A 23962-nucleotide genomic window follows, 5' to 3' on the forward strand; every position below is an offset into this window, starting at 1 on the left:
ACTATCCCATGGTGAGACAAGACAAGAATAAACAGTAAAGTGCACAGGCACAAAGAATAAAGATAGACATATCCAACACTACACTAAACAATAAACTCAAATACTAAAGATAAATAAATTATAAATAATGATAGTAGGGCAACTAATTGTTTTATTATACAGCGTATTTTCATTATTGAGTAAGTAGTAGTAATAGTAGATAATAGCTAGCAGATGAAAAGCCCAAAATGTCCTGGGCAGCTCAGTCAGGCCAATGGAAGAAAATCTGACTCTTGTGATGTGACCAGCAGGTGGAGCCAAAGCCAAATAAAATGTTTAGAACCCCAAATCAGTTTGTGTTTCATATCACATGTTCCTCTGTATCTGTACAATAATTAGTGGTAGAAAGAACATTTACTCAGGTACTCTACAGTTCTGAGCTACTCCACCACTTCTCAGAGCGAAATATTGTACTTTTTATATCACTAAAATTATGTGACAGCTCTGGTCACTGGTTACTTTTCCATGGAAGATATGATTTTTCTAATTTGGACAGCTGTGGTGAAAAAATAAAAAGGGCACCAGTTGCATGTGATGGGACACCAGAATGCAACAGAAAGTTGTGATGCAGCTTGTGGAGAAATATTACATTAACCAAACCCTGGTATAGACTGACATAGTCACATTGCTACGCCTCTGTAAAACATCTGTTGAAAAAACACACAAGGAAGTATTCTTTAAGTAATTAACCATGTTGGGGCGCGTGGCGACAACTAAGCATGTCGGGCAGCATGCATGGCAATTCATCGCATTTTCTCCACTGAAAGCGCACACCAGAAGGCCCTGCCTCCTTTTTCTTGCACACTGGTCTACTGTGATTGGCCTTGACTCACATCTTCACAAAAATCAGCTTTTTTTCTGTAATGACGCACAGAGAGGATGCAGCAGTTATTGGGTTTTTCTGTTAGTGTGTGTGTTTTCTGTTGACATCAGACACCAGAAGATGGTGGGTGTTTAGAAAAAAAAAAAAAAAAAGCTCTGATGGTGTTTCTGCTGTGTGCAACATTCTGCTCAACTTCCTGGAGATCCCAGACACAAAAAAGCAAACTGAAGTTTTTGCCGCCTGAACACATTTAGCCACATCTGCTGAGTAAAAACCCAGAAGTCCCTCAAATATGGAGCAGGAGGGACTGACATTCTGGGTTTTTAGCTGCTAACTGATTCAGATCTCCATAAACTTCAGTCAGCTGTGTGGTGGTGAGAAAGTAAATTGGGCTTGAACTTCTCTCTGCGCTTCTTTTTCCATTCTTTACTCAACTATTTCTGTCTTTTCATGTGAACAAACAAGTGCAGTTATCCCTTATTTATATGTTATTGCACCTAAATGATATTGCACCTCCTGCACACTATAGCCTTCAGGGCCTACAGCCATGCCAGCAGCTCCCTGAGACTGTAGGGGACTGACATTGGGACAGAGCTCTTTCCGTGAAATTTTAGATATAACTGTGGCAAGCTTTAGATTTTGGCCCGCAAGGAAATTCTTTCCAATTGACCAGTCTTGGTGTGCGAGTACAGTATGTGCCAACACATGCTGGTAGGTACTGTAGGCAATTTCTGCATCAACTAATGCATACACACTCTGACGGTTATAAATTAAAGAGATTATCAGTGTAGCTATTAAGGAGACACACCTCAGAAAAAGCAGCCTCAAACTGTTTTTCACAAAATGCAGTTTTTATTATCTTCTTGGAGACAAAGAACTCTTCTCATTCTTCTGATTAACTTTCTGAAGTTTCTGAAGTTTATACAGCTGGTATCTAGCTGTGGCACCAGCAAGATATGCTGTGTGCTGTTCACCTTTCAGCATTCCAACATGCAAATAGAAACATGAATTAGTTTTTAAATTAACAGGAAGAAATATAAATACAAACTGTCAAAATATTACGTGTGAAATGTAGATTGAAAGTTATGTGACAGACCCTAAAAGAGCTCACTGTATTTGTTTGTGGTTAGAAACTCAAAGTTTGTTTCAACTGTTGCATGCTGGGAGCTCTGGGGACCACACTGGCCCCTGATGGTCCCCCAATTTCATCACTGTGAGTTCCAGTTGCCACAGCAGCCAGTAATGAGTGTTAATGTTTCAGAAACAAAGATAATCATTAATGAGGTCCACTGTGAGCTGCATCCGAACAAAACACTTAACAGTTTCTGATGGTAATTAGGCCCCTGGGAGCAAAGAGAGAGGGCCGCTAATAGATGTTCATCAGAACTAAGAGGATAACAGTGATTACAGGAGCTAATGAAAGCTCCTGGGATTTACAGGGACTCAGCTGACAGCAAAACCTCTGTATGCTGATTTTCTATGATCCCCTAATAGTAAAGTTTCATAAAAGGTCTCAAATTATCCACCTTGTTGAAACTTTATGGCCTAGTGATGAACTGATGAACTTTTTTTTAGCCTACAGCCAATGATACTACCTGTGAACACAACTGATGTATGTTAGTGAAAACATGATCAATAAAGGTTGAAGTGCAGAAATTCTAGTAGGCTGAGAGACAGTCGGGTAAGGTTGCAAACATTAGCTACAGACACCAGCTTTCTATGCAATGGACAATTTTTAGAAAGAGTTAAGTTAGAGTTAAGGCATCTGTGCTTGTGTTGAAATGCCAAAAATAAATCAGAACCAAATGAATATAACCATCATCCGTCACAAATACACACACTCCTGCAGGTTTAGAGAAAGTGGTGATGATGGTGGATTAAGTGTGAGAGTAAAGACAGAAGTCTGGCCTGCAGGCTGGAGTCTCTCCAGAGAGAGAGAGAGCAGCTCCCTGTCCGACGCCCCCTGAACGCCTCACTGCAGTTTTTATTCTATCAACCTGCAGGTCACTGAAACACCTGAGAGCTCCAAGGCCTCCAGGACACTAATTACAGTCCAGTGATAACACAGGTATACAAGGGCCACAACACACACACGGCAGCATGCAGCACTTTAACATTAGACTGTGTAGTTATGGCTGCCCTGTCATCAGTGTCATACCATAGCAGACTGCAGCATAATTGCTGCCTGGCTCATGGAGCTTTTGCCCCGGAGTGAAGCAATCACTCAACAACCTTAAAGGTCAGTTTGTGGAATTTGCTTAAACACAACTATCTACTTTTTTTTTTGACACACGCTGTTTTTAAAAATGGGGCCAGAAGCTGAATAATGCAGGACATCTCCAGTTGATTTTGTACTTCAGTGGTTCAAATTTCTTAATGCATTTACAGTTGAAAATGATTCAACAGTGATTTGCAAAAGTTGTTTGATCCTTTCAGAACCCTCTGGGACAACCAAAACTGTGTGAGCCACCTGGTGATTTCATGTTATTTGTTGAGTTTGAATGGAGAAAATTTCCTCTACAAAGAAGCAGGAGTTTGTTGATTGAGTTCAGCTGGTGTTGGGGTGGGAGGTCGGCATTAGTTGAGGCTTCCCTGCAGGTCCCTTCGGTGTATGGCAGTAATTAACAAAATGTTGCTGTAACAACGGCAAACAAACAGTGATTGTGAAACAATGAGGTCACTTTGCATTACATCACTCAGCCTGGGGGGCTACATGGCTCAGACCACACTGAAGCTGCCATCATTTGACATCATCTTTTACTGCAATCTTTGACCTTTAAACCAATTAGTTAAGTTTGTTTCCTTTATGTAAGCAGTCATTTCATATCCAGTGGCCAAAATCTTGAAGAGAACAGACTTGACCTGAAAATTGTGATGGGATATGGGAAAAGCAGTCACATGTCGAAATGTTACCTTTTGGAGATTTTAATATCACCTAGAAGCTTATTTCAAGCTCTTTTCACATCAGTTTTCATTATTTTTATATCTGGTTTGTGTCAAGTGTTATGATCACTCAAATCAGCTGATCAGTAGGATTTTTTGGAGCACAATCTTGAGAAAAACAGGTTTAAAGACAAGGATTCTAAATCAGAACACGACCAGCTCCCTCAAACTCTCTCCGTCTCTGAAGCTTCGACATCTCTCTGTGTGTCTCATAGCATCTGACTGAGGTGTCAGAATAATGTTTTGATGCTCACATAAGACTGGCGCGAACTTGCGCATTAATATGACTTCGTCTTCATGTTATGTGGTTTACTATGATTAGGGTGACCAGATGTCCCGCTTTGTGCGGACAGTCACGCATTTCCACGCAAACTGTTAGCGACACTGTCAATAACAATTCGCGGCAATGTCACAATTGTTGTCTTAGCCGTATATGCTGCTGTTGCAGTATGGGCAGTTTCTCCTGTGCAGGTGGCTGTTGCTCCGCCTTAGCTTTCACTGGCCTCCTGACGCCGCTCAGAGCCGTTTGACTGAGCGGCAGCCGGCAGCATGAGCAGAGGGAGGGGGCGCTTTGCAGCATGTTTGAGTAGTGATTGACGATGTCAGAAACTCCCTCAGATGCTCCTTTGGCTCTGATTGGTTGTTTTGTGTCGGGTGCGGTGGATTCTTGCACATGGCAGTGGGAGCAGTAGGTGGGACCAATGGAGCCATTTTTTTTCACAGATTACATGTTTCATGTACTGCTGTCTGGGCACAGGGACAGTTTTAGCAAATATGACAAAAAAAATTCTTTTATACAAGTTACCTACTGCAGCTTTAAGACTTTGATCATTATCTTTGCCAGATGAAACCAGTACTTAACCTTGATGTAACGCTCCTCACCTTAAGTCAGTTGACATATGCACAGAAATCAAGCACAAAGATTGAACATATAGCAACACCCAACAGCCGATGACCAGAAGAATGACCAGAAGAAAAAACTGAACTACATGGTTTCAGCACACAGGCTGTTTTTGGCTGTCAGAGTACAGACAGACTCCATTCAGACAGCACTTTAATTTAAACCCTTTACAATTTGCATCTCATTCATACATGCAAACACACATATATGGCAGCGAGCTATCATGCAAGTAGTATTATACTTTTTGTGAAGTGCTTTGTAACATTGTTAAGAAAAGTGCTACATTATAGTTCACCGCCTTGCTCAAGGGCCTTTTGGCACATGGACTTGGGGAGCTGGGGATCAAACTGGCAACCCTGAAGTTAGTGGAAGTTTTGGGGACGCAGACCTCGATTTATATTTGGCTGTACATCAGCTTGATTTTGGGACTTTTGGAGAGGTAATGGCTAGTGTTGCCATTCTGAATTAGATCCTTGCACCTCACAAGGATGTTCAAACAGCAGCAGGATGTCTGCGACTAAACCTGACGTCTTGCAGTTATGTCATCTATGACTCCACCCATGACTACACCTCCATATGAATTGAGACAGGTTGAGATAGTCCAGCAGATGCTTAGCTGATGAGTATTTGGTGACTGTGAACACGACAAGACAACAGAAATAACAGGTAATATTTAAATGGGTGAAGCTCTTTGTCCTCTGCATCATGTAATGTAACATCTAATGGATGACTGATATGAATCATGAAGACTGGAAAGACCTTCTATATTTGACAAATAAGCTTTTTCTGCTTTTGTTCCAGGTTGATGGAAAACTACACAATCAACAGTTTTACCCTCCAGCTGGAGGGGTTAAAGGTCACAGAAGTTTCCACATATCCTCTCTTTTTCTTTTTCTTTTTTTCCTATCTAATTATTATATTAGCTAATGTAGGCATTGTGTTCCTGGTTTTCATTGACAAGAGCCTTCATCAGCCCATGTATCTCCTTTTTTGCAACCTGCCAGTCAATGACATCCTTGGAAACTCGATCATGGTGCCTCGTTTGCTTTCAGATATGTTGCAGCCTCCCTCTGAGCGCCTCATCAGTTATTATGAATGTGTGGTCCAAGCTTTCACCACACACATGTTCGGCACTACCTCCCACACCGTGCTCATGATTATGGCTTTTGACAGATATGTGGCCATCTGCAATCCCCTGCGCTATGCTGCCATAATGACCAACAAGATGGTGATCAAGCTGACAGTGTCTGCCTGGGGAGTGGCCTTTGTTTTAGTTGGGATTCTGCTCGGTCTGACCATTCGGCTGAACCGATGCAGGACTGTGATCACAAACCCCTTCTGTGACAATGCCTCCCTGTTTAAACTCTCCTGTGAGAGTGTGTTCATCAATAACATCTATGGCCTCACTTTCACTGTGGTTCTGTTCACAGCTTCTATAGGCAGCATGGTTCTCACCTACACTAAGATCACAGTCGTCTGTCTGACCAGTAAGAACAAGACTTTGAACAGTAAAGCCTTGAAGACCTGCAGCACTCACCTCTTTGTATATCTCATCATGTTCTTATGTGGCACACACATCATCATCCTGCATCGCTTCCCTCAGTACTCAGACTACAGGAAACTTTGTGCCATTCTGTTTCATATCATCCCTGGCAGCCTCAACCCCATCATTTATGGGGTTCAGTCCAAAGAGATACGGAAATATTTGTCAAAACTGTTCGAGTCAGGAAAGATTTTGCCATCATTCTAATGCACATACCAATTTCTTTCTTTCTTTCTTTTTTTTATTTAAAGAAAACATCATTTAGGAAAGATGTGCTTGTCCTCGCTTTTTTCCTCATCATATTGTAGCTTTTCTTAACCATCTTTTTTAAAGACTGATCTACCATATTTATGAAATGGGCTCTGATGGTACTTACAAATGTGTTCTTGACCTTTAAATATCAAGAGATTTTAATTGTGCCTCAATCAATTTAATACAATGATAAATACTGTCTACTGTTATCTGTGTCATCTGTTTGAATGCAAAATACCATTAAAATTAATCAGAAGAACACTCTCTACTATTAAGTTAATTTCAAGAAAAAAATACATTAGTGTGCATGTTGTGTCTGTAGAAATTAAATAAATAATGCACACATTGCAAATAATGTGTAGTGTATATTATTATTATTATTATTATTATTATTATTATTATTATTATTATTATTATTATTATTATTATCATTATTATTATTATGACACGAGTAGTATAACATAACTGTATCCTTCAAATATATGGTAAAACAAGTGTAATAAGATTGCAAAACTGATTGAAAGCAGGACAAATGTCTTTGTGGATCACATATGGAGGACCAAAACTGCCAAAAGTCAAAACAAAAAAATAAATGCTAGTGGGATCACAGGTTGTCAGAATGGAACATCCATGTTGACGAGGCCACCTGTGAATATTTGTTAACAAGAAATGGACAATGAGGTGGGAAAGGAATCAATACAAAAGGTAAATAAGCACAGAAGCAGAAATATTAACTTCTGCCACATTTTTAAATGAATCAATGTCTACATTTTATTTCTAATATTATTTTTGGTGCCGGAGCAAGGCCTCTAGAGTTAATTTATGTACTCTGATGTCCAAAGAGAGTTGAATGAAAGGGCTCTCATCAAAGGGGCTTCTTCAGTTCTAAGTGACTTGTGGAGAGTATTTAACTTCTATGGGGTCAAGGTCGTTGATAGTGTTCCTGGCAGTATAACGGTTGACCTGAGGCAAAGTGTAAATTACAGTCACATGATGCTGAGAATAGTTGTTAAATCTTCAGGGAAGATTTAAAAGAACAGCGCAGTGGGTCCTTTTTTTTGAGGGATGGTTTCTCTGCTTTAAACAGCCGTCCTCAAACCAAACCATCGGTCCTCCCTCTGCTGTCTGCAGAGGTCGGCTGTTTCAGCTCTGGTCCGTGCTGGAGGAGAGCTCATGATGGACAAAGAAATGCTAACAAACACACATTCCCAAATAGCAATTATGTAAATGTAATTTAGCAAAACAGCAGAAACATTTGTGCTGACAGATGTTAGGATGTCTCCTTTCTTTGTGCCAGAAGTTTTGTTTTTTAGATTCACTTTGTGGAGCCATGGCTAGAAAACTGAAGATGCCTTTTACATTACCAACTCAAGCTATTTCAGAATTGTATTCTTGGTTATTATGAAGACTCTTAAACCCCAGACTTGTAGACTTTTCCTTAAATGTTTCTTAAACTAGTCTGAAACTGGGGATACACTGATCAGAACAAACTCTGACTGAATGTAAATAATTGTGATGTGATCTTTCTATGTAAGGTGACGTGATATGAAGACACGATCATTATTGGCCCTGCTTTAGCGTCTCTTCACTGGTAAGTTTTAGAATTGATTTTCAGCTTTATATCACTGATCTGCTGCTTCTGCATGAGCCAGAGCTTCAGACCATCAGACACGGCCAGTCTGGCTGTTCCTCTTTTATTAAGTGTCTGAATTGATTTGCTTCATTGAGGTGAAATGTTTTAATCCTGATTCAATCACATGAACCACACTGTAACTTTGTTTTGAAAAGTATCGTATCTATATAAAGTTTGTAATTTATTATTTGGACAGAAATTGCTGTAGCACTTAGATTGGAAGATCGATCATGTCTGATACCCAATTGGCTTAATAAGGTAAGTATACTGATACCAACATGGTGGGTCAGATAGATGCATCCCCATCTCTGACTGTATCCTGTGCAGCTGTCATTCATGCAAGAGTCTTGTTATATCAGACACTTGCAGCCACACATTTTGTCTAATCTCCATTCAGTTCTACACAGATGGAAAACCAGACTTTCAGTGAGGATATCATACTCCTAGAGGGCTTAAAGTTCTCCTCCCAGTCCTCCATTCCTGCCTTCGTCCTCCTTCTCCTCATCTATATTTTTGCTGTGGTGTCAAATGTTAGTTTGGTAGCCCTGATTTTCACGAGTACGAGCCTTCACCAGCCCATGTATCTGCTCTTCTGCAACATGAGTATTAATGATGTTTTTGGGGCCACGATCGTCACACCACATATACTCAGAGATATTTTCCTGCCACAGTCAGAACGGTACATTACTTATATTGACTGTGTCATTCAGGCCTTCTGTGTTCACCTTTATGCGGGCACCACTCACACTGTACTCATGGTCATGGCGTTTGACCGCAATATGGCCATCTGCAACCCTCTGCGATACACCACCATCATGACCAACAAAATGGTGGTGAGGCTGTCACTGGGGGCCTGGACAGCAGCCTTAGTTCTAGTGGCGATCCTCCTGGGCCTCACTATTCGCTTGTCACGCTGCAGGCACGTTATACTCAACCCATTCTGTGACAACGCTTCCTTGTTCAGCCTCTCTTGTGAAAGTGTCCTCATCAATCACATCTATGGCCTCGGCTACACGGCGGTCCTGCTGGGCTCCTCCATCATCAGCGTATCTCTCACCTACCTGAAAATCGCTGCAGTGTGTCTACGCAGTAAGAACAAGGCGCTGAACAGAAAAGCGCTGCAGACCTGCACCACCCACCTGGCCGTGTACATCTTCCTGCTGTTGTCGGCCTTAATCATTGTCATCCTGCACCGTTTCCCGCAGCTGTCGGACCACAGGAAAGTGGCATCTGTCTTATGTGAAGTGACTCTGCCTGCCTTCAATGCTGTTATCTATGGGCTGCAAATAAAGGAGATCAAGCAGAGGATCAGTGCTTTGTTTTTCAGCTGTAAAATGGCTCAAATTAAATTGAAATGATACAAAAAGTGATCAGATAGGTGAACTGTAAATCTGTAAATACTTGTGTTGCGTAGGATACATTTAGAATTTCTGATATTAGCTTCAGTGAAAAGAATCAATTAAATAATTTCTGCAGGGGTCATGTTGAAGTGATGCTCTTTCTGGTCAGTGGAATTTCACAAAAGAGCTCAGTATGGCAGGCTTTATGAATCTGTTAAAATAGAATTATATACATATTCTTATTTCACTTTCAGTTTATATGATCTGTTGCAAATAGTTCTTAAGCAAACACGTTTCCTTTGACAAAGAGAATTGAAACAAGCTTCTTATCATCATTAAACCCTGTCAGTTAAAAATAAGATGTGTCAGAAAAGCTTCTATTATTATAACTAAAAATCAGGATCAACAAGCAGCGAGCTAATGAGCTGCTGAAGATTCAGAGTTTTCTGTGAACGTTTCATTGTTGGTGGTTACAGATCTCCAACTGGAAATGTTTTTTTTTCAAATTCCTAAACAGGCTAGAACCACTTTCATGGGATATGACAGTAATCACTGTTGTGTTAATCATTTCATGACTTAACACATAAGTCACTTCAACACATCTCTTGTCACACAGTGTTGCAGAGTGCCAACATGGGAAGGAGACAGTCAAGACTGCAGGATGATTTTATTAATGAAATGTTTACAGGCAGGTACAGGCAGGTAGACTGGCACGCAGGTTGACAGGTAGCAGGTAGGCACTGTATGTGCAAGTCTGGTTTAACTTGCAGGAAACCAGGGCCCAATACAAAAGCAAAGCAAAAAACACTCATGGCAACTAGGACAAACTGCGAGTATTGGTGGAAATGAACAGGTGTAGGTACTTCTGGGTTGATTAAGGGAAATGGGAAGCAGGTGAGTGAGTGGGAAGGTCAGGTGACTAAGACTGGGGGGTTATTGGAGGGCAGATGAGGGAAGGTGGAAAAGTCTGAGGGCATTTGGTTGATGGGAGGAGGAGGAGAATGGCAGTGATGGGAACTAAATGTATGGGAGGGGAGGAGAGGAAAAAGGAGTAAAAACAGGACTGTGGCAGACATTGTGAGGGTTGCAGATCCTCCAATTCTACACCAGCTGCCACAGCAAAACCACCAGGCCCTGCCACATGCCTGCCCAGTAGCCTCAAGAAGTCTCAAGCAAAACATATGGTTGACCTAAAAAAACGAATTGAGTGATCATTACAACATGACTATCAGCGACAAATGATCCAGCACTACATGATATCAGTGTGTCAAAGCCCTAAAACATTTACTGGTCTATAAATCTACATAAATAAAATCTGTTCCCCACTTCATATATGGAAATGTTGAAGTAACCTACAAGAGATACACACGATGATGATGCTGGGCGCTGAATGGTTGCCAGGCAACAGTTGACCTGTCAGCATGTGACGCTGCTGCTGATGCACCAAATAAAAGCGTCTGCTGTGTCACTTCTGGAGGACAGTTTGTAACGCCCTCAGCCGCTGCATCGTTGTGTATTTCTGCTGTTAGGAGTTGTGTTGATCTAAATGCAACTTTGTCGTGTGTTTTCCAAAAGCAGCAGAAGACTTTACAGTACGCTGTGAGCTTTTTTCAAAGGTCGCTTCAGTTACAGATAGTTTGAGTTTTATTTGCCATGCTTTGTGTCTCTTTCTGCCTTCTCTCTTATGCATTACAGGTGAATGACATTTGTCTGTGCTGCCCACAGCAATGACAAACGACATTTAGAAAATTAAACACCAATGAATCTGTCTGTGCTGGCAGAGGGATACCTCCTGCTCCTCCTGAGGTTTCATCCAAATTGTTTTTTGCAGAGTTTTGGCTAATCTGAATGAAGATTTTAAAGTTGTAGTAAGTCATATGCTATACAGTTTACTGTTCTGTGATATACAAATGTATAAAGAAGAAGTGTTACTGTTACTGATACACACTGTCAGCAGTCTTCTTTTGTCAGTGAGAACTCTTCATAGCATAACAGGGACATTGAGCTTGGTAACACTGTTTCAAGGGCTTTTTTTTTTTGGAACTCTTAAACAGCCATTTTAAATGAGGAAATGCTTTTTTTGTAAATAGATAAATGAGTTTGATGGCAGAAATGACACATGTGACTTAATATCATGGATGCCTCTCTAACAAATTCAGAGTTCAGAGCAATAATTGTTATTTGACAGATGAAATATGGAAAACCACACTTTTGGTGAAGACATCCTAATCCTGGAGGGGTTAAAGGTCACCTCCCAGTCCTTCATTCCTGCCTTTATCCTCCTCCTCCTCGTTTACATCTTCATCATGGTGTCCAACATCGGCCTGGTAGCTCTGATCTTTAGGTGCAGAAGCCTCCACCAGCCCATGTATCTGCTCCTCTGCAATGTGAGTATTAATGATGTTTTTGGGGCCACGATAATTATACCTCACGTGCTTAGAGATCTCTTAATATCAAACTCTTTGCGGCACATTCATTACACTGACTGTGCCATCCAGGCCTTTTGTGTTCATCTCCATGCAAGTGCCTCTCACACTATACTCATGATCATGGCTTTTGATCGATATGTGGCCATCTGTAACCCCCTGCGTTACGCCACCATCATGACCAACGGGATGGTGGTGATGCTGTCGGCGTCGGCCTGGATGGTCTCTTTAGTGATGGTGCTGATCCTCGTGGGCCTCAGCGTCCGTCTGTCGCGCTGCAGGTGGATTATATTCAACCCGTTCTGCGACAATGCCTCCCTGTTCAAGCTGTCCTGTGAAAGCGTCCTCATTAACAACATCTACGGCCTCACATACACTGTGGTCCTGCTGGGCTCCTCCATCGGCAGCGTTACTCTCACCTATCTGAAAATTGCTGTAGTGTGTGTGCTCAGTAAAAACAAGGTGCTGAACAGAAAAGCGTTGCAGACCTGCACCACCCACCTGGCTGTGTACATCATCCTCCTGGTGTCTGGCTTCATCATTGTGATCCTGCACCGTTTCCCTCAGCTGTCGGACCACAGGAAAGTGGCCGGAGTCCTGGGACATGTTGCCTTGCCTGCCTTGAATGTTGTCATCTATGGGTTGCAGATTAAAGAGGTCAGGCAGAGGATTATTATTTCGTTCCATAACAGTAAATTAGCTGTAATGGAAGTAAAATGATAAACTGAAAAAATGATGTTTATACAGTCAGAGAATTATCTTCTGTATGGATCATGTTGAAATGATTAATAGAGAAAAAAAAACCATTATTTTGTGGTACCGGTATCTGTTAATCAAGCTTTCCTGTTCAGCGTCATTGCAAAGTTCGAACTGCACTCTTCTTTATCAACCATAAAGGCTGTAAATCCTGTTTCAAATTCAGTATGTTATATTTTTGTTAATTTTTCTGAAATGTTATTCAGTAGCTTTAATGTTCAGGTTCCTTTCATTATTTTAGTTGTTTCAAATACTTTTTTCTAGGAACTTAAGATATTAAGTGTAAAATTTGCCACATTGTTTTGTGGATGTCCAATCAGTGTTTATAGTAAATGTGGTCAGCTGATGCAATAAAGTCCTCAGTGGGTTCAATATTGACTGAAAAAGCTGAAATCTCCTTCTGCAAACTCTTTTCTTCCACAGTGACATATTTGACGTTATGGAAGAACGATAAGCCCTCAGCTCAGATTTCGATCCTGTAGCAACATGGCATCACAGTGGAAAGGTGATGTAAAGTAGGGCTTGCCCAGTGGGAATCCAAAATTTGAATACAAACCACATCTCACTCTCAGGTGAGATTTGTAAGGCCTGATGCACAGGCCTCTCGCTGGCCTGAAGTACTCCATGCTATCCTGACAGGAGTCTTTTCTCTTTCTTCTAATCTTCTGATGCCTTAAATGTTTTTCTGTGACCCTGTGAAGCACTTTGACATGCCTTTTGTCCCAATGGTGCAGAAGAAACAAACTTGGCTTGTCTGCTGCCCCTGGTGGAGTGAAACTCCTGTCTGTACTGACTTACACTACAAATTTGTTGTGAGGACAAGGATGAAACCTTGGTGATCAGACCCCAGCAGGAAGTAGATCACCATGGGAAGCGGTCCTGAATCAGGGGCTTCCATGAAACTCCCTCCCAGAGCCTGGACTTTAGTGGTGGTGATGGCCAGGCATCCACAGCTGAGGTGGTGAAGGTGAGCGTGTCAGGTCAAGCTAATGACTCGGCCTGTGGGACAGTTGTGTACTGTCTTCTGTAGCTTCAGTAGAGCTGAAATCAGAGGAGTGGAGTTTGAGTGGGCAGGAGGAGGAGTGGGCATTTGGATGCAGAGAGTCTTCAGTGTCTAAATCTACATTATACATTTCTGTCAAACATTCTCAGACAACAAGTGTCCAGCTGCTTCCAGGAGGAAACAGTGTTGTTCGTGCAAGATTGACAACCGTTGCCTGGTGACAGAGTTCACACAACAAAGCCTGGAAGGGCAAATATTGAGCTTATAAAAAGTGTCTCAGCTCAGGTCTGAGTGGAGGAGTTCATGTGACCAGAGGTAAGTGTAACACACACGCTTGTCCGCAGTCTAGAATTGATGTTGTGTGTTACTGAATAATACCAGTTATGTTTTGTATAGTTTTAGAAATGTTGCAATGAATACTCCTGTTTCATATTCTAAAGACAGAGACCATTTTATATAATTGCATCTTGTCCGTCTTAGATTATTGCGATGGCTTTTGCACTTAAATGAAGATCTGTTGATGGGCTACAGGTGAGCACGTCACACCTGTTTAAAGCCTTTTACACTGGCTCCATGTCTGTTTTAGAACTGATTCACCCTGCTGTGTTACACTTGATATTAAAGTACAAATATTCACAATTAGTTTCCTATTAGCAGGCATATTAGTACCATATTGGCTCTTTATAAGTCATTATAAAGCACATATTAATGCCTTATTCTGCATGACCATATTCTGTAACTACTATGTCGTTTTCCCTTAATAACCTCTGAATTACTGCTTCCTGATGGGCAGAAAGGAAGTTGCTGTTCATAAGTCTCACTAACTCCCAGAATAAGACATTAATAAGTACTTTATAATGACTGATCTAAAGCTAATAGGCTATTAATATGCATGCCAATAAGCAACTAGTGAATGGTGGATGTACCTTCCTAGAAGACCCTTATTGATTACCCGTACGGTTCTCCTCAGCCTGGTTCCTTGGTTTATGCAGCTTGAGATCCTCAGGCTGAAGTCTTTTAGCTTAAAGCTGACTAGCATAAAACATTTATAGTTTGCACTGCAAGCCACGAAACCAGACTGCCTGAACCTTACTTGAATGGTTTCTTTTTTTACTTTCATATTGAAGGAATAAACTGTCTGAAACACTTTGTAACCACAAATAAAGACTATTGATATGTCATCATTACTATGCACAGTTCATGCTTTGTTTTCACATCTTCGACTTCAAAAATACTTGTATTTAAGCAATTCTATGTTATATTGAAGTGAATGAGTGAACAGCTTCCTTATGATGTGTGAGCTGTGTTTCCAGCGGCAGCCTGTTCAACATTCACCACAAAACGATTTCAGTATGTGTGATTGAAAATTTGTATCCACACACTTTTTTTTCTCATATTGTAACTTCCCAGCATGAACACTTGTTTATGTCTCACTCTATGGTTGTTGACGCAAAAGATTTTATTGTTTGACCATGGTCATTTTCTATATGGTTTAGCTGTGCTGTACATCATGTTCACACAAGAACTTTCAGTTTGATTGAATGATGTAATTATTATTTGACTACCACAGTAGGCTTTTACTTTGAAGGATAGCATTCTTATAGTAAATGACATACAGTATGTCCTGTTTGAATAATTCACTTATCAAATCTACGTTATAAGCATATTGTTACATGAGATCTCATGTTTTAATATATTGAAAATATCTTCTATTTGTATTTATATATGTTGAAGAGGTACTTTTTAGGTGGTGCTGCTCACCCAGTTGTCCCACTGTTGGATAGATAACTATATCTATCCTGTTATTATCTTCAAAAATGCTACTATTTTTGATAGAATTTATATATTTGCTCTCTCTCTCATCCTTGCTAGGCTTAGGCTTAACCCTGTGCACTATGGAGAACCAGACTTTAAGTACAGATATTCTGCTCGTGGAGGGGTTAAAGGTCAACCCCCAGTCCTCCATTCTTGCCTTCATCCTCCTCCTCCTCATCTACATCTTCGTCATGGTGTCCAACATTGGCCTGGTAGTCCTGATCTTCATGGAAGAGAGCCTCCATCAGCCCATGTATTTGCTCTTCTGCAACATGAGCATTAATGATGCTTTTGGGGCCACGGTCATCATTCCTCATTTGCTGAGTCAGGTCTTTGTTCTGAGGACAGAACGGTACATTCATTACATCGACTGTGTCATCCAGGCCTTTTGTGGTCACATTCATGCAAGTACCTCTCACACTATACTCATGATCATGGCTTTTGATCGATATGTAGCCATCTGTAACCCTCTATGTTACGCCACCATCATGACCAACAGGATGGTGGTGATGCTGTCGGCGTCGGCCTGGATGGTCTCTTTGGTGTTGGTGCTGGTCCTCATGGGCCTCACCATCCGTCTGTCGCGCTGCAGGTGGATTATATTCAACCCGTTCTGCGACAACGCCTCCCTGTTCAAGCTGTCCTGTGAAAGCGTCCTCATTAACAACATCTACGGCCTCACATACACTGTGGTCCTGCTGGGCTCCTCCATCGGCAGCATTACTCTCACCTATCTGAAAATTGCTGTAGTGTGTGTGCTCAGTAAAAAAAAGGTGCTGAACAGCCGGGCGCTGCAGACCTGCGCCACGCACCTATCCATGTACATCATCCTGTTTGTGTCAGGCGCCATCCTCATCATCCTCCATCGTTTCCCTGAATTTTCAGACCACAGGAAGCTGGCAGCCATCTTGTTCCACGTGGTCCCTCCTGCCATGAACGCTGTTATATATGGGGTGCAAATCAAAGCACTCAGACAAAAAATTTTCATCATGTTTACAAGGAATACAGTAAATGTGACAGAGGCGAAAGGACTCAGTACTGATTGAATGGAAATTATTTTTAATAAAATAGCGGTTTTCAGAGCTTCAGCTCACAAACCTCATACATTTCACAGAGATCACATGTATACCTTTGCAAAAGCAACAAACTGCTGTTAAGACAGTAACATTTATTTCATCATAGGGACAGCAAAGTGATTGAATCTGTTCAAATGGTTTCCAGCAGGACAGACAGCAGCAGTGACTGCATTTGCAGCCACTTTCATTTAATATTAAAGCATAATGTGCATTAACTATGACAGTGACTAGGTTTAAATCCAACTGTATATATAATAACAGAAGGAAGGGAGACAGCATTCGTCAGTTTTTCTGCGTTTAATTTCTCTTTTACAGCGAGTCGCTTTTCATAGGCATACAATGAGTAAGACCAGGACTGAAACCTGCTCACACCCACAGCTGAGCACTCATGTCCAATTTGTTCCTCCACCTATGATCTTCCACTCCCTTTGCTGGCAGTGTTATATCCGGGCCTCGCTGTTAGGACTGCTGCACACAAACCTAACTACCTATCAAAACTCAGCCCTAAAACCAGATTGCTTGCTGTATGTTCCATGTAAACATCAACTGCCCTATCTAAACAATCTACAGTGCATGGCGCCAGTGCATTTAGGCCGTGTCCTACTCCACTTTTGCAAGTTAAATGGTGCATAATATAGGTACAAAATAAGTTGCAAGATGCAAAAGGGTTGTGTTTAGTCTCTTAATTGATCAGGTGAGTTTTGGGCCTAACATGAATTCAAACAGTCAGAGTCTCATCTCCTGTTCCCTTTAAAATTCTATTTAAAATGAGAAGTGAACAGTTGTCTAAATGGATCTGCTCGTGCACAAAGTGCTGCAATGTGCGCTGCTTTCGGGGCCACAAATCTGAAATATGATCAAATCTAGGATGACAGGGAACATAAGTTGAGAGACATTAACATTAAGTTTCGGCTGTGTAGAGGTAAAGGCCCTCAGGGATGCAAAGGCCTACGGCAGAAACAACCCTGACTGGAGAACCAAGAGCCTTCACGCAGCTTATAAAAGTGTCTGTGAGGCGACCTCTGGACTTGCTGGAGGAGCTCCATGTCGACAAAGGTAAACCTGCCACACACAGACACACACACACACACACACACACACACACACACACACACACACAATGCTGTTTTATACTGTTCACTGATTGTATCTGATATGTTTTGTGGATGTAAATCTGAAACTGAACTGTAATCTGACAGAAAACTGAAAAACAGCTCAAAATGGATGAAACGCAGGGAAACAATCTGTCAAAGGTTTTACAGCAACAGTTAATATTTAAGAAAAATGCTTTTTATAAAAGATTCACATTCTGTTAAAATAAACAATATATACAATGACATTTCCAATGTAGTTTTCTTTAAAATTTTCAAGAATCACATGCAGTGAAATCAGAATACTGCAGGAAATACTCTGATTTCAGATACAGTATAAGGCTTCATAGCAATCGTTTATTTTCTTCGTTTTATTATTTTATTTCTTTAACAGCACATTTTGATGTTGTGTTTCAGCAGCCAGAAAAAGATCCCACTGTGAACAGGGGAAGATTTCAAAGTCCTCATAAATTTGGGGACAAAATTATGGCATGTTTGTTCATTCCTTTTTGGCTAAAATCCCTCAGGTAGCCCGCCATAGGACACCCCTCACTACAGACCTACATGGCTGCATTCACAAGTCCTAAAGGTGGAAACGAGCTGGCAGTCTGTCTCAGTCTGTGTGTAAAAACCAAAATCAAGGTGCCAGAAACAGAAAGACACACAGAAAAGGGCTGAAAGGGAGAACAAAGAGCGACAATTTTTTCCCCATTTTTTCAGCAGGGAAGGGAAACGCCCATGAAAACCTTCACAGCCACATTAGCATTTTGTTAAGAATATCCTGGCTTAATGTTGAAGCCAGTCAGAAGCTAACTATAGTGCAATAATGTCACTCTAGTTGATTTCATTTAAATACACAGATTGACTAATATTATCCAGTGTAGGGTCTCACAGTCAGTAAATTTGGCTTTGGTAACACAATGTTGATTGAAATCTCTGTCCGTGATCCACTCCAGGATCCTCTCCCTGCAGTATGGAGAACGAAACATTCAATATGGACATTGTACAGCTGGAGGGGCTAAAGGTCAGCCCAGAGTCCTCCATTCTTGCCTTCATCCTCCTCCTCCTCATCTACATCTTCATCATGGTGTCCAACATCAGCCTGGTCATCCTGATCTGCGTGGAGAAGAGCCTCCATGAACCCATGTATCTGCTCTTCTGCAACATGAGCATTAATGATGTTTTTGGGGCCACGACCATCATTCCTCATTTGCTGAGTGATGTTTTTATTCCAAACACTGAGCGCTCCATCCATTACATCAGCTGTGCCATTCAGGCCTTTTGTGCGCACTTTCACGGAGGCACCTCACACACTGTGCTCATGACCATGGCTTTTGATCGATGCGTGGCCATCTGCAACCCTCTGCGATACACCACCATCATGACCAAGAGGATGGTGGTGAAGCTGTCGGTGTTGGCCTGGAGCATGGCCTTTCTCCTGGTTGCAGTCAGTGTAGGCTTAAGCGTGCGCTTGTCACGCTGCAGGCGGGTCATCCTCAACCCGTTTTGCGACAACGCCTCCCTGTTCAAGCTGTCCTGTGAAAACATTATTATCAACCATATCTATGGACTCATCAGTGCAATTGGCACAATGGTTGTGTCCCTGTGCAGTGTAATGCTCACTTACATCAGGATCGCCATGGTGTGTTTGAGCAGTAAAAACAAGGCTCTGAACAGCAAAGCGCTGCAGACCTGCGCCTCTCACCTGGCTGTGTACATCATCCTGCTCTTGTCAGGCTTCATCATCATCGTCTTCCATCGATTCCCTCACTTATCGTACCAAAGGAAGCTTGCATCCATCTTATTCCACGTGGTGCCTCCTTCCATGAATGCTATTATCTACGGACTGCAAATCAAAGTGGTCAGAGAAAAAATTATGAGCATGTTCAACAGGAGAAAAATGAGGTGAAATGACGATATCAAATGAAATATGTTAATGAAGCAGCTTTAAATGTCCTCAATGTGTCACTCTTTCTCTGAAAGACAGCAATGCATGCTCTGAGCCTACGGTCTTTCCTTTTATATATTCTAAAATCTAAGAGTTAAGGGGTCTGCGAACATTGACATGGCCCCTGTGCAAAACAAGCTCAAGATTCAGTTCTGAACAGAATGCTGGAACCAGCTGATTCTTTCAGTCATGTGGGACTGAAGGCTGCTCCTGTTCATGCTAATATGTTAACTTTATTTGAGTTTGACAAACTGTTTTACATCTTTTTAGTAGGTATTGTCATACATGCCTTCTGATATACCACTTAAACCACGACTGGTCACAACTGTTTTAAGTCTAATTACACAACATCATGCCATAAGTATTACATATAGTGTCGATGTGTTTTCACCATGAATATCTTTTAATCACAGATTAATCAAAGAGAACGGGTCAATTGAACTGATTGATTCCAACAAAGGGTTATGTATAATAAATGAATAAATACACTAAAAGGTAATTCATTATATTCAGTTGACTGATTACAAACGGACCTGTTGTTGTCATCTGTCATAGATGTTAGAGGTCGATCAGAATCATCGGTCACATTCCCTTATCAGTTTGGTTTAGGTTTAGCTTTGAAATGTTAGTGCCACAGCTACAGTATTACACCTGTCACTGTAAAGAATGTGCATATTATCGAAGGAAATGGGGCTTTGGCCTTTAATCTAGATTTGATGAGGAGATTGGCTGTAACTTAAATGTCTGACCCCCAAAGTAGACATGAAACATCCACCCTACATTAATGCACATGACGATGACAAGCTATGTAAAAGGGAAATATATTGAAAGTGATAAGACGCCATAAGGTCACAGTACCTCACAGTATGTTAAAATCAGTGAAAATAAGACAGAAATGTCTTACAAGTAACCAGACTACCCCTCAACCAGTCCAGTACGTAAGCAATGAAATTTCTATATGCAATTATAATCAAAAATAAATCCTACCAGCCTCCTTTACAATGAATGTCCAAGGAGGTGATGACTGTGATGCTGGTTGGGTGAAAAGGGAATTTCTTGAGATGAAGGTCAGACAGCAACTTGGATGGAGATGTGGACGAATGACGGCAAATGAGACATTAGATGGACGATGAATCGAGTTCTGACTGAAGAGCACAACAACAATAACAAAACAGCCTACATGCATGCAATTACTCATCCTTCATGAATGTCCACTGAGATCTACATCAGAATCAGAATCAGAATCAGAATCAGAATCAGAAAAAGCTTTATTGCCAAGAATGCTTTTACACATACGAGGAATTTTTTCTGGTGAAATTGGTGCATGACACATCTACTAAAATATGACACATCTACTAAAATAAGAGCATAAAAATATAACATGCTCTATAATGTCCTCTTTCCTTTATGTGTCCGTCAACTGTGTGAAAAATGTATAGTAATTTAGTTTCCTTGCTTTATATGAATTGTAATTTTTAGATGCATTGTAATTTTTATGTTTTGTTGTCAGGGCAACATTGCAAAAAGAGCTTGCTCTCAATGGCCTTCCCTGTTTAAATAAAGGTAATACAAACATAGACACACACACTACAAGAACTGTTTGTTAAGCCAAGCAGCAGCTAACAAACAGTTTATTTCGATGTTCTTTTAGCTCTGTTTTTGGTCTCTACCCACTCAAGAGGGAATTATCTGGTTCTTTAGCTGATAAATGCTCCACTTTGTTCACCAGCTTGTCTATCTGCTGTTTGCTGCTGAGCAGGTCCTGTTCAGTACGTTTTTATAGCTTTTTCTCTGACAATAACGGCATGACAGCGGTGGGACAGCTAAACAATAAGGTGAAAGTCACTGTAAAGCTCTGTAAAGCTGAGTAGAGCTGAAGATTCATCTGACAATTCTGTGGAAGGTCATTAGCGGTGACACGGGAGTGGATTTTCCCTCCTGCCCCATCCCCCAAAATACTCCGCCACCATCCCACCAATCCCATGACAGAGTAAAAATCCCATGAACCACAGGATTCCCCCAAAAATGCCAGCCACTAAGGCTCATCACTACCAGAGACACCACCAAACCACAGTGAGTTGACGCCAGTATTTACAACATACATGGTATGTTGATGCTAAGTTGACAGCAACAGTTGCCTGGTGACTGTGAAGCAACCCAACAAAGTGTGGAGTACCAGGGGCCAATGAGTCAGCTTATAAAAGATGTCTGTCAGTCCACCTCCAGTCTGGCTGGAGGAGGTTCACATCAGCAGAGGTAAACCTGACACACACACACACACACACACACACACACACACACACACACACACACACAAGCTAGCATGAATGCTGCATGGTCTGGAGTGATTTGTGAATAAAGAAAACTGTGAAATTCGATCACTGATTAACAAAATGAGCTGAAATCTGACAGTAAATCGGAAAGGGTGCTGAAGCTGCTTTGTGCCAAATATTCCAGCTTTTTCATGAATTATTGGAAATCAACGAAAGAAGAGGAAATGTGTGACCTGTTTCTTGGCTTGTGACACTCAGAACTCTGAAGTAAAATCATCTTCACAGATCTTACAGGAGAACTGGCAACAGGAGGCAGAGCTGCAAACATTATTTGTGTCAGTTGTGAAGTCATTTCCAGTCACGGTGAATCATCCCCTGAAAGAAACCACGCTGAGGTTAAGATAAAACCAAAGAAAGCCAAACAATTTCTTATGAAAACTTGATATTTTAGATACACATAATCATATTTAATCAATGATTTCAGATTCAACAGTAAAATAAACTTCATCAGGTATAATGTTGATTAATGTTTTGGCTTTGATTTAAATATATGTATATTTGAAATGTCCAAAGTATGAATGGAGGCAGTTTTCTTCAACTGTGTTTTCACATAATGACTTTACATACAGCCGTTGTGTGTAGTGTGAAGCTTTTCTTTTACATTTGAAGGCCTGCAAGTGTAATTCTTTATTTGCTGATCATCCATTCTTTATGTTCTGACAGATGAGGGTTTGATAACAGTGCTGATTGTGATTCCCTCCAGGATCCTCCCTCTGCAGAATGGAGAATGACACTTTCAATGCAGATATTATATTCATCGAGGGGTTAAAGGTCAGCCCTCAGTCCTCCAGTCCTGCCTTTATCCTCCTCCTCCTCATCTACATCTTGATCATGGTGTCTAACATCAGCCTAGTGGTCCTGATCGCCATGGAGAGGAGCCTACAGGAGCCCATGTATCTGCTCTTCTGCAACATGAGTATTAATGATGTTTTCGGGGCTACAGCCATCATTCCTCACCTGCTCAGTGATGTTTTCACTCCGATCATAGAGCGGCACATCCATTACATAGACTGTGTCGTCCAGGCCTTTGCTACTCATTTTCATGCAGGCACCTCTCACATGGTGCTCATGATCATGGCTTTTGATCGCTATGTGGCCATCTGTAACCCTCTGCGATATACCACCATTATGACCCACCAAATGGTGGTGAAGCTCTCGGTCGGGGCCTGGATGGCGGCCTTCATGTTGGTTGCGATCCTCCTGGTTCTCACCATCCGCTTGACACGCTGCCGGAGGGCTATAATCAACCCATTCTGCGACAACGCCTCCTTGTTCAAGCTCTCCTGCCAGAATCTTCTCATCAACCACGTCTATGGTCTCAGCAGCGCCGTGGTCGTCCTGGGCTCCTCTCTTGGCAGCATCACGCTCACTTACCTGAGGGTCGCCATGGTGAGTCTGAGCAGTAAGAACAAGGCACTGAACAGTCGGGCGCTGCAGACCTGCACCACCCACCTGGCTGTGTACCTGATCATGTTGGTTTCATCCTTCACTCCCATAATCATGCACCGTCGCCCTGAGTGGGCAGACAGTGGGAAAGTAGCGTCCGTCCTGTTCCATGTCATCCCTCCAGCCCTGAACCCCGTCATCTATGGGCTGCAGTGTAAAGAGCTCAGACAGAAGATTGTCAGTGTGTTTCACGCGAAAAAAGTCATGAATGTGAAAAGTCCATAAATAACTCATATATATGCACACACTTCCAAAAAGAAAGGTCTCATCAATAGAGCACCTTGAGCTCTGTCCACAATTCTCCCCCACATTAACAATTTTAGGGGAGATTAAGGCATCAATGTGCTCTCACCAAAGCTTTTTGTTTGTATTTGTGATGATAAAACATATTTTGCAGCAGCTGCTAAAAGTGTTCAAAGATGTCTGCAGGACTGTCTGAACCTGCAGTTTGTGAAAGAAGTTAAATAAAAAATGTTTTATGTTTACGCCAAATCGCAAGACTGAAATTCACCTCAATTATTATCTGTTAGATTGTCAACGATAATCAGTTCTAAGCATTAAACATCATGCTGGGCACTTAAATAAACAACTCTG

The 23962-nt window shown here is 41.5% G+C and overlaps 6 protein-coding genes across 6 annotated transcripts; all 6 read left to right on the forward strand.

The window, feature by feature from the left end:
• Window positions 1-5511: 5511 nt before the first annotated feature.
• or70b1 (olfactory receptor, family 70, subfamily B, member 1) lies at window positions 5512-6456 on the forward strand. The gene has a single exon (XM_076750613.1). The coding sequence runs from the start codon at window positions 5512-5514 to the stop codon at window positions 6454-6456; it is 945 nt and encodes a 314-aa protein (XP_076606728.1).
• A 2085-nt stretch (window positions 6457-8541) lies between these two features.
• On the forward strand, window positions 8542-9492 carry LOC143333063 (olfactory receptor-like protein COR4). The gene has a single exon (XM_076750994.1). The coding sequence runs from the start codon at window positions 8542-8544 to the stop codon at window positions 9490-9492; it is 951 nt and encodes a 316-aa protein (XP_076607109.1).
• A 2177-nt stretch (window positions 9493-11669) lies between these two features.
• On the forward strand, window positions 11670-12620 carry LOC143333064 (olfactory receptor 52N5-like). The gene has a single exon (XM_076750995.1). It carries the CDS (start codon window positions 11670-11672, stop codon window positions 12618-12620), a length of 951 nt encoding a protein of 316 aa, XP_076607110.1.
• A 2934-nt stretch (window positions 12621-15554) lies between these two features.
• LOC143333065 (olfactory receptor-like protein COR2) lies at window positions 15555-16520 on the forward strand. The gene has a single exon (XM_076750996.1). It carries the CDS (start codon window positions 15555-15557, stop codon window positions 16518-16520), a length of 966 nt encoding a protein of 321 aa, XP_076607111.1.
• Window positions 16521-18614: 2094 nt separating this feature from the next.
• Window positions 18615-19550, forward strand: LOC143333066 (olfactory receptor 13C9-like). Its single transcript, XM_076750997.1, has one exon. The coding sequence runs from the start codon at window positions 18615-18617 to the stop codon at window positions 19548-19550; it is 936 nt and encodes a 311-aa protein (XP_076607112.1).
• A 3092-nt stretch (window positions 19551-22642) lies between these two features.
• On the forward strand, window positions 22643-23593 carry LOC143333067 (olfactory receptor 52N4-like). The gene has a single exon (XM_076750998.1). It carries the CDS (start codon window positions 22643-22645, stop codon window positions 23591-23593), a length of 951 nt encoding a protein of 316 aa, XP_076607113.1.
• Window positions 23594-23962: the final 369 nt, after the last annotated feature.

Source organism: Chaetodon auriga, chromosome 15 (genome assembly GCF_051107435.1).
Source record: "Chaetodon auriga isolate fChaAug3 chromosome 15, fChaAug3.hap1, whole genome shotgun sequence".
Classification (NCBI taxonomy): Eukaryota; Metazoa; Chordata; class Actinopteri; order Chaetodontiformes; family Chaetodontidae; genus Chaetodon; species Chaetodon auriga.